Raw genomic sequence first — 14,766 nt, 5'->3', positions numbered from 1 at the left:
AGCATGGCAAATTCTAGCATTGCATCTGAGAACGATACTACCCGTGTTTGATAGCGATGACAATAGTGCCAGTCGCTTTGCGTATATCATATTGCGTTTTTTTTTTTACTGGACTCGACCATACAAAGGTACACAATAAGAACTGAAATATGCTTTTTGAAAATGTCTACCGGTCTACAAGCCCTTTGTCAATAATGCAGCGGTGTCGGTCCGTCCATAACCGTTATGGAGAAGCAGCAGTTGTAATGGCACCGAAAGGGTGTGCGGGCTCCTGAAAATCAGCATCGCAATGTAGCGCTATGAAGCTATCGCATTTAAAGGCGTTTGACAAAATCCCCAAAGGTTTAGCCGCACTTATGTCAAGTGTTATACGCAGACACGTTCTTAGAACCAAAATTCATTCACATGGGCAAGGCTACTCATGCATTAAGCCGCTTATCATCGCTATAATAACGAATTTGCTCTTCAGGTATGCTGATGTATTTCTTCTACGGCATCAAGCAGAGCAGCCTCGAAGCTCTCATGGAGGAGCGAATCGAGCTGAAAATCCCGCAGGAAAAGTTCACCTTGCGCACGCCAGTTCCACCTGCGTCATCTGCAACGGGAGCCAACGTCTTCTTTCCAGCAGACGTATTGACCACGAAGTTAGCAGACGTTGCAAACGGGAGGGTAGCAGACGGCAGCGAAGGTAACACAGCGCCACAAAACGGCTCCAAACCGCAGTGGCACACCTTTGATTAGGGGGACACACATTGAAATGTGTCCGCATATTGAGCTAATCTATCAATTAATCTACGGTGAAATCGCATTTTAATGCAATAATGTTTTGTGTGAACTGCACGCCTGCTGCAACAGAACAAGAGGTGCTGTCATTCCATGACATATTCGCGGCGGTACAATTTTATTTCATTTGATGCCAATTGGAGTTAAAGCGGCATCTGGAATGCAAGGCATATACACTCCCCTTCGCGTTCTACAAACTGCACCTTACCAACGTCTCCAGGACTGCCAACGCCACCTGGAGTAAACAAAGCCTGATCGCTAAAACGACGTGACGTATTCATTAAAAGATGACCAATGACGACCGTGCTTTCGATAGCCGATCGAGCCGCCATCAGCGCCATGTCAAATGCTCGTCTGCAAACCAATGCGTGCAAACCACTGTCGTCTGCGAACCAATGTCGTCTGCAAACAAATTCCGCCAGCACAGGAATGGCTCATGAATACGACGACGAAAAAGTGAGCGCTAGTTTTGAAAGAGGTTTCCATTTGTGTGCTAGATAAACGTCCTACCTATCACAACCGCCAATTAAAAGTCCGCGTTTCAGCCTTGCGACATGATTTCAGGTCACAACGCTCTTAGCATCGTCTGGTGACACCAGGAGGCCTTGCGTTCCAGTTGTTGCTGGCTGAAATCACCCGAATTTATTTTTCTTTTTTGAGCTTATTTCCATAAGCCTTCAAAGTAACAACTATTGACATTCATGCGAGCAAAAGTGAAATTACAATTTGCATGCATCACGCACGGAACTTAACACGGGCTATTACGTAATGTTCTTTACTCGTTTATTTATGTATGTATTTATTTATTTATTTATTTATTAGCTTTACCCTGCAACTCCACAAAGTGGCATAGTGGCTCGTTATTCATGTGTTTAGTTGTTTGTTTCTATATAGGAAAAAAAATTTCACTTAATTTCGTCTACCCTAGATGGCACCGTTTTCCCACGCAATAAGTGTTCAATAAACAACCCATATAACGTCATCGGCGCAATGATTTGTGCGTCATACGAGCATGATTGCATTACTGAGATTTCACAAAACCATGTTCTTCCTCATAGCTCGTTTAAAGTTTATATATTTCACGTAAAGCTGTTAATAATACGTCAAGTATTCACAGCGATATCCCGATTTAACGAATCTATCGCAACTGGCGTGGTAGCTTGTCTAACTGTTTTCGTGGCACGTATATACCATTAGCGAAAGTAATCTTACACACGGGCATGTCGTTTGGCAGCTGAGAACATTCGTCATCACATAACGGCTGTGATTTGCAAGGTGATCGCGGGTATGTAGAAATGTTCGTATTTTACGGGAGATCGTATCAAGCTGGAAAACATTCCTCACGTGACAGAAAAAGAATCGTATTATCCGGGATCGTATTATCCGGGACCGCACTAGCGTGTGTTCGTGTGGTGTGACTGAGGGCTTTGTAGAAATGTTCGTATTTTACGGGAGATCGTATCAAGCTGGAAAACATTCCTCACGTGACAGAAAAAGAATCGTATTATCCGGGATCGTATTATCCGGGACCGCACTAGCGTGTGTTCGTGTGGTGTGACTGAGGGCTTTGTTGAATGGCTTTCACACGATGGCCTTCGCTGTGAACAGTTCGAAGCTGATGGGATGATGGGACTATGAGGTCAGGGCGCATGGAGAGGTGTTCGTTGTGAGAGTGGAGTGAAGAAGAGTGTCCGCAGACGGGTTGTGAAGTCAAGAGGGAAATTCACATTCGTGAATACCTGTGAGATTTAGAAGAGGATCCGTGGCGTGGAGTAGCCGTGCTGGAGGTGATGTTTCGTGATGAGACAACAGGAGCATGAAAGTGAAGTGATGGGATCGGTGATGTGAGTGGCAATTACGGCGATGTTGGAAGAGACCTGCAACATGAAAGTGAAGTGATTAAGGTGATATGAAGAGTGAACTTGATGATTATAACGCGTGAATGGAAGTGAAGGTAATCTTGCGCACCAACGAAATTATGAACTTGAAATGAGATGAATTAAAAAAAAATATGCGCAACGTGAGGACGTGTGTGAATATGGAAGTGAATGCTGATAAGTCGATGATGTGATGGCGATTGAAGTTTTTCAGCAAATACCGATCTGTGACCCGTTTTCACATGTCTCGTGTGAAAAAAAAAAAAAATCTGGCGTTGTGTGGAAACAAAGAATGATCTTCAACAAAGAGGTTGTGGCATGCTTACATTAATGGTGCACAACATGTAGTCACAAATCAAGTAGTTCCAACGCCTGTTAAGTCGCGATGTCGCTGTGTTCGTTGTGATTGACGTTTCTATGAGTGATTGATTGATTGATTGGTTGGTAAAAGAAAAAAAAATGGATATGTTAGTCCCAAACTACTCGGGACTGGCTATATTCCGGGACTGGCCATGAGTGCTTGAGACGCGTTTCCACCGGAACTGTGTGTTTAATGCCAAAGCGGTAGCATCGCCTATACGACAAGGCATTTGGGGGACGCCGGATAATGTCTATATTTATATGCAAATAATATTTGTCGTATCAGAACGCCCATTGTAGCACCGCAGGTCAAACGCACAGAGCTTGCAGTTCTAGGGCTGTTTCTCGTGCACCAACTTGAAAGCGATTCCTGTCGGTGAATGATTGTTTAGCGGCCTCTAGAAGCGTTTTTTTTTATTTATTTTTTTACATCCAATATTGCCCGATTTTACCTTGTATTATGCCTCCTCCAATAAAGCCCGATTTTTTCCGCGGATTAAGCAACAAAGCATGGAACCCCCCAAAACACGGCGGTCTGAAATTATTTCCCAGACGGCGCAGAAACACGCTAAAATCTTTCTTAGGGTTGTATTTCTTTTGACATCTTTATTTTGTTTCGATCAATCAATTAATCAATCAGATTCCAAACTGACCCACTGAGACTGGTTGTCGTACAGTCACAGTGCGAACCAACATCCTGTCAGTCCTGCGGTTGGCGCACATCTCGAGTGTTATACCCCTGTCACACGGGCATTTCGATCGTTCTCGAATCCGATCTGCATCGAACTTCCCGAGTACGCTCGAGTTTTGACGCTGCTACACGGCCACTTTCAATGTGCATTGAATGGTTGACCTGTGCAAATGAATAAACGGAACTCATTAATTTCGCGTTTCCTATATAACAGCGATATTAGGGGTAATTTATCGTATACCGATATAAGCATCATTTGTAGCTTCGCTCGCATGTCCGTCTTAAGTTATGACAGTTCACCGGGGTCGAGGATGCAAATGGCGGCCGTCGAGCTGTCTTGAAATTCTCAATCCTGTTATGGGAACTGTCAAGCAGGATCAAAGTTCGATCCTGCTTGGAAGCGGCCGTGTAACACCACCCGATCTGCATTGGGTTCAAGCAGGTTCGGTCGAGCAGGATCGAAAATGCCCGTGTGACAGGGGTATTAATTCGTTTGAATCCTTGCGAGGGCGGCATTTATTTCTGGACAGAAATCGCTGAAAAGTCGGTGCGTGCAGATACGGCCCTCACAGTGCGGCACACAACGAGCAAATTCATAATCACTGTGGGCAATATGAGTGCCATGAGTATTACGTGTACATCTAAAAGCATATCTGTCACCCGCCTGTAATGAAATGTCCCTCATTGGATCTTAGGGGGATGAAAACAGCACAGAAATGCATTTCGATGATGAGAGAGCTGGTGGGGTTGCCTTACTCATTAACGTAACGCAGACTGGCGATTGGGAGAGCACTTTTCCGACCGAAATTGCTCCGTAGATACGACGTTTACCGCGGGGCATAGTCGTTGATCTCCCATGTCTACTGTGTGTATCGTTATATCAAAAGGAACGATAGCTAAGCGCTAAAAATTGCTAATTTTTGACGCTTAAATAATTTTTAAATTGGCCATTTCGACTGCGTCCTGTTGACTGAAAGTGACAGTCCATGCGACCTGCCTTATTCTGAATCACAAATAACCCACGTAACGGTGGCCCACGAAATGCGAGCGAGGTTCTAATTAACCATAATTTCGAATTAGCCAAGTTCGAATTACCTAACTTCGCATTAACAGGGATACATTTACTTCTGGAATGCCTTATAGGTTCAAAGCAACAACGCTCTGTATGTTCCTGGAGAAAATTATCACACCCTAGTGAACAGACGTACATTCGACATGTGTATGTCTTCCTCACTCAAACAACGCAGTGCTTGGCCTTTCCCCCCCTTTTTTTTCATTGCGGCTTTCTAACCACCTTGCTTGCCTAAAATGAACAGCGTCAGTTCAGGATCAGAACATTCAGCTAAGCGTTCATAATCGGAGACAGTTATTGTAAACCAAGTAATGGCTCCTGTGCCCATCACGTATTCGCCTTTGTATGAGGCACCTGTGATCAGTCAAACACATGTATAATGACTCTCGGACTGGTCTGCCATATCTCTCTCAGCATAAAAAAAATACAGATAATATCTGTGTTACCAGGGGTCTGCATTTGTGGAGCGCTTATCACTGTTGGACATATCATTTTCTGATGTACTCTATTTTTGTGTACTTTTACTCAAACGTAGCGTGTCACTAAACTTAGGTTTACGTTATACCTGGCAGTATAATGTGCTGAATGTGTCAGAGCATAGGGGCGGCCTGGTAGCTCGAGGTTATGTTTCTTGCGCACCCTGTTAGCTAACCAACTTCTGCCTATGCACTGGTGCCATGTCGGCACACTGTGCTCCTCGGGTTTCTGCCTTAGCGTCACTTTAGGGATCGTAACATTGCGCACTTCTGCAGTGTTGCTGTAACATAGCTGTAGGATTGTGCAAATACTCGGAAATTGTATTTTTTTTTTTCGTATTCACATGAAAATGACTGAACGTGACAGTCAACGCGACTTACATTATTCTGAATCACAAATAACCTGGCCATCGAATTGCGAGCGAGGTTCTAATTAACCGTGATATCGAAAACTGAGCGCTGGATTTCGAACTAGCCAAGGTCGAATTAACCAAGATTTCGAATTAACTAATTTCGAATGAACCGGGCTTGATGTACTTTGGGATACCTTAGATTCATAGCAACCATAACCTTAATGTTCCTGGAGAAAATCTATCGCACACTGGTGAACAGACGTACATTCAACATGCTTCAACACTCAACATGTCTTCCTGACTCACAGCGGTAGCATAACGAAAATCATATAAAAATCCACTGCGCCATAGCTTAGTACTAATTTACACGTTCAGTGTGCTTTTACACATACATACGTCATATCAATTAGTTTATCTACATTGATTACAATATCATTGTAATGCTTAACATATAAGCCCTTTTTAACAGTCGCATTTCTAGTACTCAACTCATCACATAAAACTCGTTCCTGTGCGTCTCTTCAGTGTCGCTTGCTTGAACTTTGTTTCACATCGTTTTTAGTAAATTACTCGAATACGGTAGAACAGAACGAGAAGTACAGAAAAGTCATTGATTAAAGTGATCCATCAATTATTTCTAGTGTACCTATTTATTGCCGCATTTCAGTTTCAGTATATCGGTGCGTCAGTATTCCGCATATTCAAAATGAGTGTACTGCGAGTACTCCATAACGGCAAACCTGAGCAGCGCAAAAACACATAGACAACACAACACAGCAGATTTCGAGTACTTTCGGTACTAGTCGTTATTAATGTAATTCTATGGAATATAATTATTATCCTCAAAAATAAATTCTGGCAATAAGGAAATAATTGTGTAACTACATTCACCATCGTTACATTTCGTTATCGTAATTTTAAATTTTCACAACATTTGCACAGTCCTATGCAACGGTGTTATTTCAGGTATTTTGCTCAATCGCCGGTCTGCATAATAATGTGGAGTGTATCTATGTAAAGAACGTTACACATTTTTCGCCATTTCGAATGTGAGTGCAATCCTTGAGACGATGTTTTCCGTCTTTGTATATCATCTCGTGCCATAAATACGCAATAAAAACCAGCAACCTGCCAACGTTTCATGTCTGCGATGAACAGCAGGTGGCAGTTGCACTGCAACGGAACAAAGGTATGGGCATTTAGAGTCACTAAATAAGCTACGCGTAGCTTATTTAGTGACTCTATGGGCATTTTCCCACACGTTTCTGACTTCTGAGCCGGAGATTCTCTGCGCGCTCAACAGATGGCGCAATCGGGTGAGGATGGATAGAGTCACTGGATTAGGGAAAGTAGCGCCATGCTTACACTTCCTGCCTCAACCTTGGAACAACAATGGCGGCCGCTGCATGTGTACGGTATGCTACGGCCGCCATTGTTGTTCCAAGATCGCGGCGGCAAAGATAAGAGGATGGCGGTATTCCCCCAATTCAGTTTGAGGATGGACAGAGCCGGGATAGCCTAAGGATGGCTTAGGCAACACCTCCTAGGTAATTTCAGGCCTGGCTAATGATTGCGGAAAGAGGAATAATTGTCGTTACCCACGAAAGGGCAGTGATACGGGATCCCCCATCAAGAAAGTGCGCCTGCCTTCTCCAGTCTGTTCTTTTATAATTCATGAAGTAGTGTAGGAAATCCAGCGTTTTTTTTTTTAATATCATCGTGGGAATCATTAAAAAATCCAAACATAATTTTACACATCGCAATATTTATGCTACCGCAACATAATGATTTTTTAAATACAAAAACAAGTTATAGTTATTGAATTAAGTACTGAATATCGTAATATTACTACCGTAATTTATTGGGTATAGGTGTTTGTAAGTGCTGAAACGTCGCCATGCCAGTACAGTATTGAAGTAGGTCACACTGAATTTAATCTTCCGTAAAATTCTAGCCTTCCTCCAACCATGCGAACCACCAGAACCGTAGCGACGAGGGGCGAGAGGGGCAGCCGCATTGAGCGCCCTCGCCAGAGGGGGCGCCGAACGGCAGTCCCTGGCAGGTTGTATGCACAGTATAAAGAAGGAATGAAGAGAATTTGAATTTACAATCTCGGCAGTGCGAATGAGCGTTTTAGTTTCTTTGTTTACAGAGCTTCTGTTTGGCTTCGGTTTACAGAGCTTCTGCGTCTGTTTGGCATTTCGAAATGTTCAGCTGTACTTTGAGGAATTTAATGGGAAAATTATGAAAAGCGGTAAATCGTGCACAATATTCTTAGTCAATTCAAAAGTGGCGCTTTTTTGTTGGCTCCTTTTGACTTCTCGTGGCTTCTGAACGTGTTTAATCAGTTTCGTTATCGTTTCATTTTCTACACCTTTTTTTTATTGTAATTTTCGGTTATCAAGATCGAATTATTAAAGCAATGAATGAAACTATTAATTAAACTGATTAAGGAAAGGGGAAAGTATGGTGGGAAGGTACACAACAGCAGAATCATATAATGGTTACGAAATGTGGCGCCACCCCAGTGAGACGATGCGGATTACTAACTGGGTAGCAAATCACAGCGTCACATCGGTGTTTGGAGGTTATCGTGCTGTGTGGTCCGTTCTGGTTTATCGTGCACTGTCTTTTCATCTGCCAAGTCACAGAGGATAAAGTCGATATGACATAACCGAGGCGCAACTGGTCGTTTCCTCTTGTGCGTGTGTCATTTTTCAGGTGAGTCCGATAAGGTTGACCGACACCCATCCCACTCTAACGTTGGAAATGTTTACATTTTTCAAGTTTCACTGAAAACGTAACTTCACAGAATGCATCGCGGTGAAGCTTTCTTATTTTTCCGAAGCGAATGCACTTCTTTCTCTATCCTATATGTCGTTATACGTTTATGTGGGTTTGTATATGTTTGCAGAGTCCCAATGTCTGATGAGTTTGTTCTGGGATCACACTAAATGCGAACATGGTGCAGTCAGTCAATCACGGTAACGTACCCACGGGAACACAGAAAGCTGGAGTACGTGTTTACAAAATAGTTGTGCTTGGTGACGGTGGTGTTGGCAAGAGTGGTAAGTTTAACCTTCCTCCGTAACTACGTTTTTCTTTTCTCTTTCTTTTTTTTTTTCTGTTTTCGAGGCAGTTGTGTTTGGCTGCAAGTTTTGGAAGGCGTTAGCTTTTTCAGAAACACCGATGTCTTATTTCCCAACAGCTCTCACGCTCCAGTTCGTGACTCATAGCTTTCTCGAGTATCACGACCCAACTATAGGTAAGGGATGATGCCATGCGTAACCGATTACGTCATCGGCGGATTTTCTCTTATCTCGTTGTTTGGTTTTATAGAGGATGCTTATCAGCAGAGAACGGTTATTGACGGGGAAGCAGGACTGCTTGATATACTGGACACAGCTGGCCAGGTAGGTGCTTGCATGTAATACAAAAATGCGTGTGTTGTGCCAAAAAGAAACAAACACGTTCAGTTTCGTCACTTTATTTTTCGCAACATGCGTTCAAGGTCAATGGAGTAACACTTGTTGTCGCGGAGACATAATGATGGGGTTATCCTGAACATAACAATTCATGTGAGGCGCAGCCAAATGTTGGAGGCTTTCGAACAATGTTTTAAAACACGCATGTGGTCCAACCAAAATAGCAGAAGCTCATAAATTACGCGGGAACTGTCCTATCATTTAGATACGACACGAGAGGTGGTTTATGGCATTGTCCATTTTTGCTGGCGTGTTTTATTTTTACGCAATTTACCATTTTTCCCAGTAAATCATCGTTACCTGCAGTTTAAAATCATGAAAAATGCAATAAGAAAAGCCATCACAACTTTTGCAGCAGAGCCTTGTCAAGCTGCTTCTCGCAGCCTTTTGCACTGGGCCTCCCATATTGTACCTGCTACTATGTGAAATAAAGTTTCAATACAAATTTAAATTCAACCATCATTTTATTTCCAGATTGAATTCACAGCAATGCGTGATCAATACATGAGGTGCGGCGAAGGCTTCGTCATCTGCTATGCCATCACTGATCGGAGGAGTTTTGAAATGGCCGCAGAATGCCGTAAACAAATAGAAAGGGTGCGCTGCTCCGAATCCGTACCCATGGTGCTGGTCGGCAACAAGTGTGACCTTGAGAACTCACGAGAGGTAATCGTTACAGTTCAGCATTTGAAGTACCGCGTGTACGACATGACATAAGGCTTGTGACATGTTCAAAAGGATGATCAGGTTCGAACACGACCTGTCCACACAATGCAGGCCATTGTTCGCTCTTCGTTGCTGATAACTCAAAACAGCGCGAAAGTGAATAACCGAGGCATACAGCGATCTATGCTGGCAACAATGACATCCGCTACGTTTCTCCCTGAATGTATTCATGTGAGTCCCGACAAGAGAGAGCCTCGGTGAAGTTTTGCAGAATGCGGGAAAGTGGGATACTACAGTTTTTCCCGGCGATTTTAATCCAAGTGCCAGCTAAATTAATCCATGCCCCATAAAGTTTGCATGGCACGTGGATTAATTTCGATGGCGCTTGGATTAAAATCACCGGGAAGACCTGTAGGTTGGACCTTAACAAAGACAACAAACAGCTATGTGGTTGAATGTCTCAGGAGCAAAAAATGATTTTGAAGGACGATTGACTGATACCTGCATCATATATTTAGAGTGACTTGCACGCGATATTTTCCAAGATTTTGTCAGAGCGTGCTTCTTTTCGTCTGCTGTCTGCTACTACAATGAGTAAAGTTGTCGGGAAATGATTCCGTTGTTCGGAATAAATCTTTTTACAGTTGCATTTCTACAAACTCTACAAAAATGCTTTAGCAAAATTTCAGCTATCTCTCTCGCTATCTCTTTGGTATGATAATGGGACTCAAGTAATACGACCTTTGAAAATCAAGGATGTGCTTAACATGGTAACCTTCCTTCTTCAACTCAGGTGTCCACAGAGGAGGGTCAGGCCCTGGCCAGTCAGATGAACTGTCCTTTTTACGAGACTTCAGCAGCGCTGCGCCACTTCGTGGATGACGTCTTCCACACGCTCGTTCGGGAGATCCGCCGCCGAGAAAAGGAGAGGCAGTTCCTCCTACGACGAGCCGCGGGGCACAAGTCCTCCGCGATTGAGCGTTGGAGAGCACTGGTCGCTGCCTGCCGACGTTCACTATGCTGCTTCCCAGGTGGAACAGCGTCGGCGAACACTTAGCATGTCGTTGACGACTTGTTCTGGTTCTGTAACAGGCAGTCCCTTTTGTTTTAGCACTGTCAGCCTTAGCAGAGCTTCAGATCTCTAGCTATGCACTTTGATCTTTCTCGAGTGTTGTGAAGTATGTTCATAACGATGCAAGTCGGACCTGCGATAAGGGCAACGGAACATGATTTGTTTCATGTCTTTGTTCTTGGTGAATGTGCCTCAAGAACCGCTAACGGTGTCACCCTCTACCCTTCTAAAGATGGCATAGTTGGGGAAGTGTTGTCCTCAAACTAGTATCCATACTATCATTGGATTTAAGCCAAAATTTATTCAGAAGTAAGGTGATGCTGAATTAGGTTGGAATGGGCAGCAGCAGAAACACTACTACAGGTTTTCCCGGCGATTTTAATCCAAGTGCCAGCTAAATTAATCCGTGCCCCATAAAGTTTGCATGGCACGTGGATTAATTTCGATGGCGCTTGGATTAAAATCACCGGGAAAACCTGTAGTAGAAGGTTGCTACTTTCTTTTTATTAAACACAGTTTTAGACCCAGAATTTTATTTTTCGAGTCGGCCAGATGAAGGTTGCCAGCCTGTTTCCAAATTCCACCTAGATTTCTGCGAACCTCCTAGTCGAGCTCTCCGACCTCAGTGGCAGCCTCGAGTCTTGTAATGGTAGTGTTACATATTTTGTGTATATGAAGTATGTTTCCTGTAAATAGTCAAAAGCTCACACGATAGAACGATAGAATTTTGAGGTGCAAGCACATATTTTGCATGTATATTCAATGAGCAACAGCTAGCAATCTGTATTTATCTACAGTATTCACCCTAATTCTTTTATTTTGTGTGGTATTTTACACAGAGTGTTTCGTATATAACAGAGATACTATTTTTAGTACATATTATCCACTATGTAGTAACTGGTAATATCTGCCATTCTCACACGATATTATTTAGGTATCCCGTACTGCACTTCTATTTATTTTTACTGATTTCATACTACGCTATCAGCCCTGTTAAGAAACTGACGCAACATACTTTCGCTTTCAAGGCCACCGCATATTTTGCATTTTAACTATTTTGCGGGAACACTATATGTACTGCAAAGATTGCACTTCTAATTCACATAGGGAATCCAGAGTTGTTGCCGTTTATTGCACAATATCCCGTATAAAACAATGACAAGGCAGACGACAGTGCTGTCGTCTGCTTCGGAGATTTTCAAGCGAGCACACGATTGGTTGGATCCTTGTATGAAGGCAGAAAACATACTGCAATTTCTGCAATACTTTATACTTAGCTTACCCTAGTATTTTTGTACAAGCGGTGGATGTCCCACGGGAGATGCTTCTTTCTTTTAAAGTTGATTATCATCATCATTCTGCGCGTTTTCATGGGAGCTGTTGCTGTCGTCTGCTACGGTAGTCTTACGTCCGCTTCTGCGCGTTCAAAATTCAAATTTTCGTTGTCCAATCACGATGTCGGATGTCGTGGGCCGATGAGTAGCGGATCGTTCGTCCAGGGCTCTGAATAGGGGTTGCCGAATATGACATGGTCATTATAATGTAGTAGTCTGGACCAGTCGAAGTCATACTATACAGTTACTACTATCTCTTTGCCAGTAGTATTTATGCCCGTGTCCACAGTAACAGTTAGTTCTAGGCTTGTCACCTAGCACTAACAAAAAATCCTTATTTACTACGCAAGACTAGTCTGAGAGTATTAATATTTTTGTTATATTTCAATGTTGCTGCTACAAGTAGTCTCCATGTAGCATCCAGTCATCTTGTCATGCCTGTAGATTATGTTTTGCTGGAACTCTCTTCGAATGCTGTTGTGGTTTCACATGTTCCGACAGCTGGAGTGCACAGATCTTAGTAGTCAGTCATCATCACACACTCTAGTTATATATTTAGTTACATTTCATAACATCCTATCCTGACTTTGGTAGCCAGCCATAGGTAATCCCTGTAGCACCCTCGTCAGACGGTCATCATTAAGGCCTTAAAGGAGGTGGACTTCAGAGAAGGCCGTAGCAGCATGAAGGCATTAAACGTGCTCTTCTGGCAGGAGTGTGGCGCATATTGATCTTTTGGGGTTTCGACTTTTCTTCCAGAGTATGAAAAGACACATATTTATTATGTACAGGCACATCTGCTTGATGCTGGGACATACGAGGATTTCAGTGCTGCTGTTCCCGCTGGTACACTGTAGAAACAACGTTGTGGAAGGTTGTATGACGGGGACATACCTTTCAGATAGGCATGTGTAGTAATTTGTCTTCGTCATCTATGTGCTCAGTAATAGGAGCAAATGGAATAGTAGATAGTTTCGCAGTCATTCTTACTGTTCTGTAGAAGTAGTTTCCTTTCAATTACTGTCATGCTCTAAGCAACATGTGCTCTTTCTTTAGGTGATTCTAACATTTCCCCTCTATGAGAGCACACCAGTAATGTTCTTCAAGGTGGAGTCCTGCATTCGTAATGAAGCTAGAATGAATGAAAAATGCTACTCATGTGTTAAATTACACCTTGGAGGCTGTATACACCTTAAAGTAATATGAGAATTGCCACTCTGTTCAGTTTTTGCCCTATTAGTAAATTGCAAACATTAAAAATCTGCTCACACTCTAAACATTTTTCAGTGGGCTATAACACCTGCCAAACGTTGTGTGTATGCAGCTCTGTATATAGTTTTGCAGTGAATCAGGCTTTGTTACAATATTTATTTTGCTGCTTTGTTACGATATTGAAAAATAATGAGCACTTCCCTTGTTTTCGACTTCACTAGATTATGCCTTCTAGGGTTCATTTCAAAGCAACAATGATTCTTTGACACCTTCAGAAGGTGGCGTAATAAGTTGTCGACACTGATTGATTCAGGAGAGTTAGGCTTTCGAGCACTCGATACATGCTCTATGAAAGTCTTGTCATCTGCTATACATGTAGTTTTTTTTTTTTTTTAAGTGCAGTACTCTATTACCCTGTACTTTATTATGGCCGATACAGCTGTGTAAAAATGCAAGAACAGCTAACTTTTGGGGATTCGAACTGAATTTTTGAAATATAGGGGTATGCTATTCTTGCTAAATAGCAGAATGCTTCTAACTTCCAGAAGAGATTTACTGCCATTTTTGTCGACTTCCAGACACACAAAGTCGTGACAGTGTCCTTGCCGTTCGGTGCCACAGTCTAACACTGTTATCAATGCATGTCTTTGCCGTTTCTTTCAATGTCATTCAATGTCACCTAATGACCTTCCACTATGCCAGCATTTCTCCTGAGATTGTGCTCGAACCCTACCAAACATTGTATCAAAGTTGAACAAAGTTGCACTGTAATGATATGTTACAAAATCTTGCATGTTTGTCTCTAAGAAGCCCCAGCAGATGGGTAATCAATGTAAAAGCGTGCGCTATTACTGTTGTAAATGTTTAGATGTATGAGTAACACTTTTGAGTTTTCATACATATTTGTTGAATGCCACTTTACAGTTCTCGGAAATGTCTTTCGAAAAACCTTCCTTCTGTGACCATGTCATGTTGTATAGTGGCACTCTTTGCACTGTGTGGTACAGTTTCACATGTTTCATGTGCCAGAATACATACTTCCAGCCTGCTATTGCTCAATAACTGTAATTTTGATCTTCCAGTGGCTTTCTATCTCTATCGTGTCACACACTTATGCATCTCTACCTTCACAGCAGCAAGTGTCGAAGGTACACTTTACATAAGATATTACGAGGCAGCCCACAAACTTCGTTTTGCACATTCAGATTTATTTTTATTTTTTTTCTTGCCACTCTGTCAATATTCGTGGCCGCTATTGTGTGTTAGTTCTCGTGAACCTGAACGCCAGTTTCGGGGTACTTGACGTAAGGAAGTATGTAACAGTGACAGTGTGCAACAGTAGCATCTGTTTATGAATTTAAAATAAAATATGCATTAGTCAAATC

General features: G+C 42.6%; 2 protein-coding genes across 3 annotated transcripts in view; both read left to right on the top strand.

Moving 5' to 3' along the window:
* The window catches only part of LOC135369939 (probable cationic amino acid transporter), a 45,530-nt gene extending 38,796 nt beyond the window's left edge, over positions 1-6,734 (top strand). For both annotated transcript variants that reach the window (XM_064603545.1, XM_064603544.1), the window contains exon 12: positions 470-6,734. In XM_064603545.1, the coding sequence (XP_064459615.1) occupies positions 470-741 (272 nt within the window). In that variant the 3' untranslated portion in view covers positions 742-6,734. The remainder of the gene's footprint in view (positions 1-469) is intronic.
* Positions 6,735-8,167: 1,433 nt separating this feature from the next.
* LOC135369938 (GTP-binding protein Rit1-like) lies at positions 8,168-14,766 on the top strand. Its single transcript, XM_064603543.1, has 6 exons — positions 8,168-8,333; positions 8,527-8,680; positions 8,821-8,877; positions 8,952-9,025; positions 9,572-9,763; positions 10,557-14,766. The coding sequence occupies exons 2-6, from the start codon at positions 8,575-8,577 to the stop codon at positions 10,818-10,820; spliced, it is 693 nt and encodes a 230-aa protein (XP_064459613.1). The 5' UTR covers positions 8,168-8,333; positions 8,527-8,574; the 3' UTR covers positions 10,821-14,766.

This window comes from Ornithodoros turicata, chromosome 10 (genome assembly GCF_037126465.1).
Source record: "Ornithodoros turicata isolate Travis chromosome 10, ASM3712646v1, whole genome shotgun sequence".
Taxonomy (NCBI): domain Eukaryota; kingdom Metazoa; phylum Arthropoda; class Arachnida; order Ixodida; family Argasidae; genus Ornithodoros; species Ornithodoros turicata.
The sequence above is the reverse complement of the archived record's forward strand: the minus strand, read 5'-3'. Positions and strand labels throughout refer to the sequence as shown.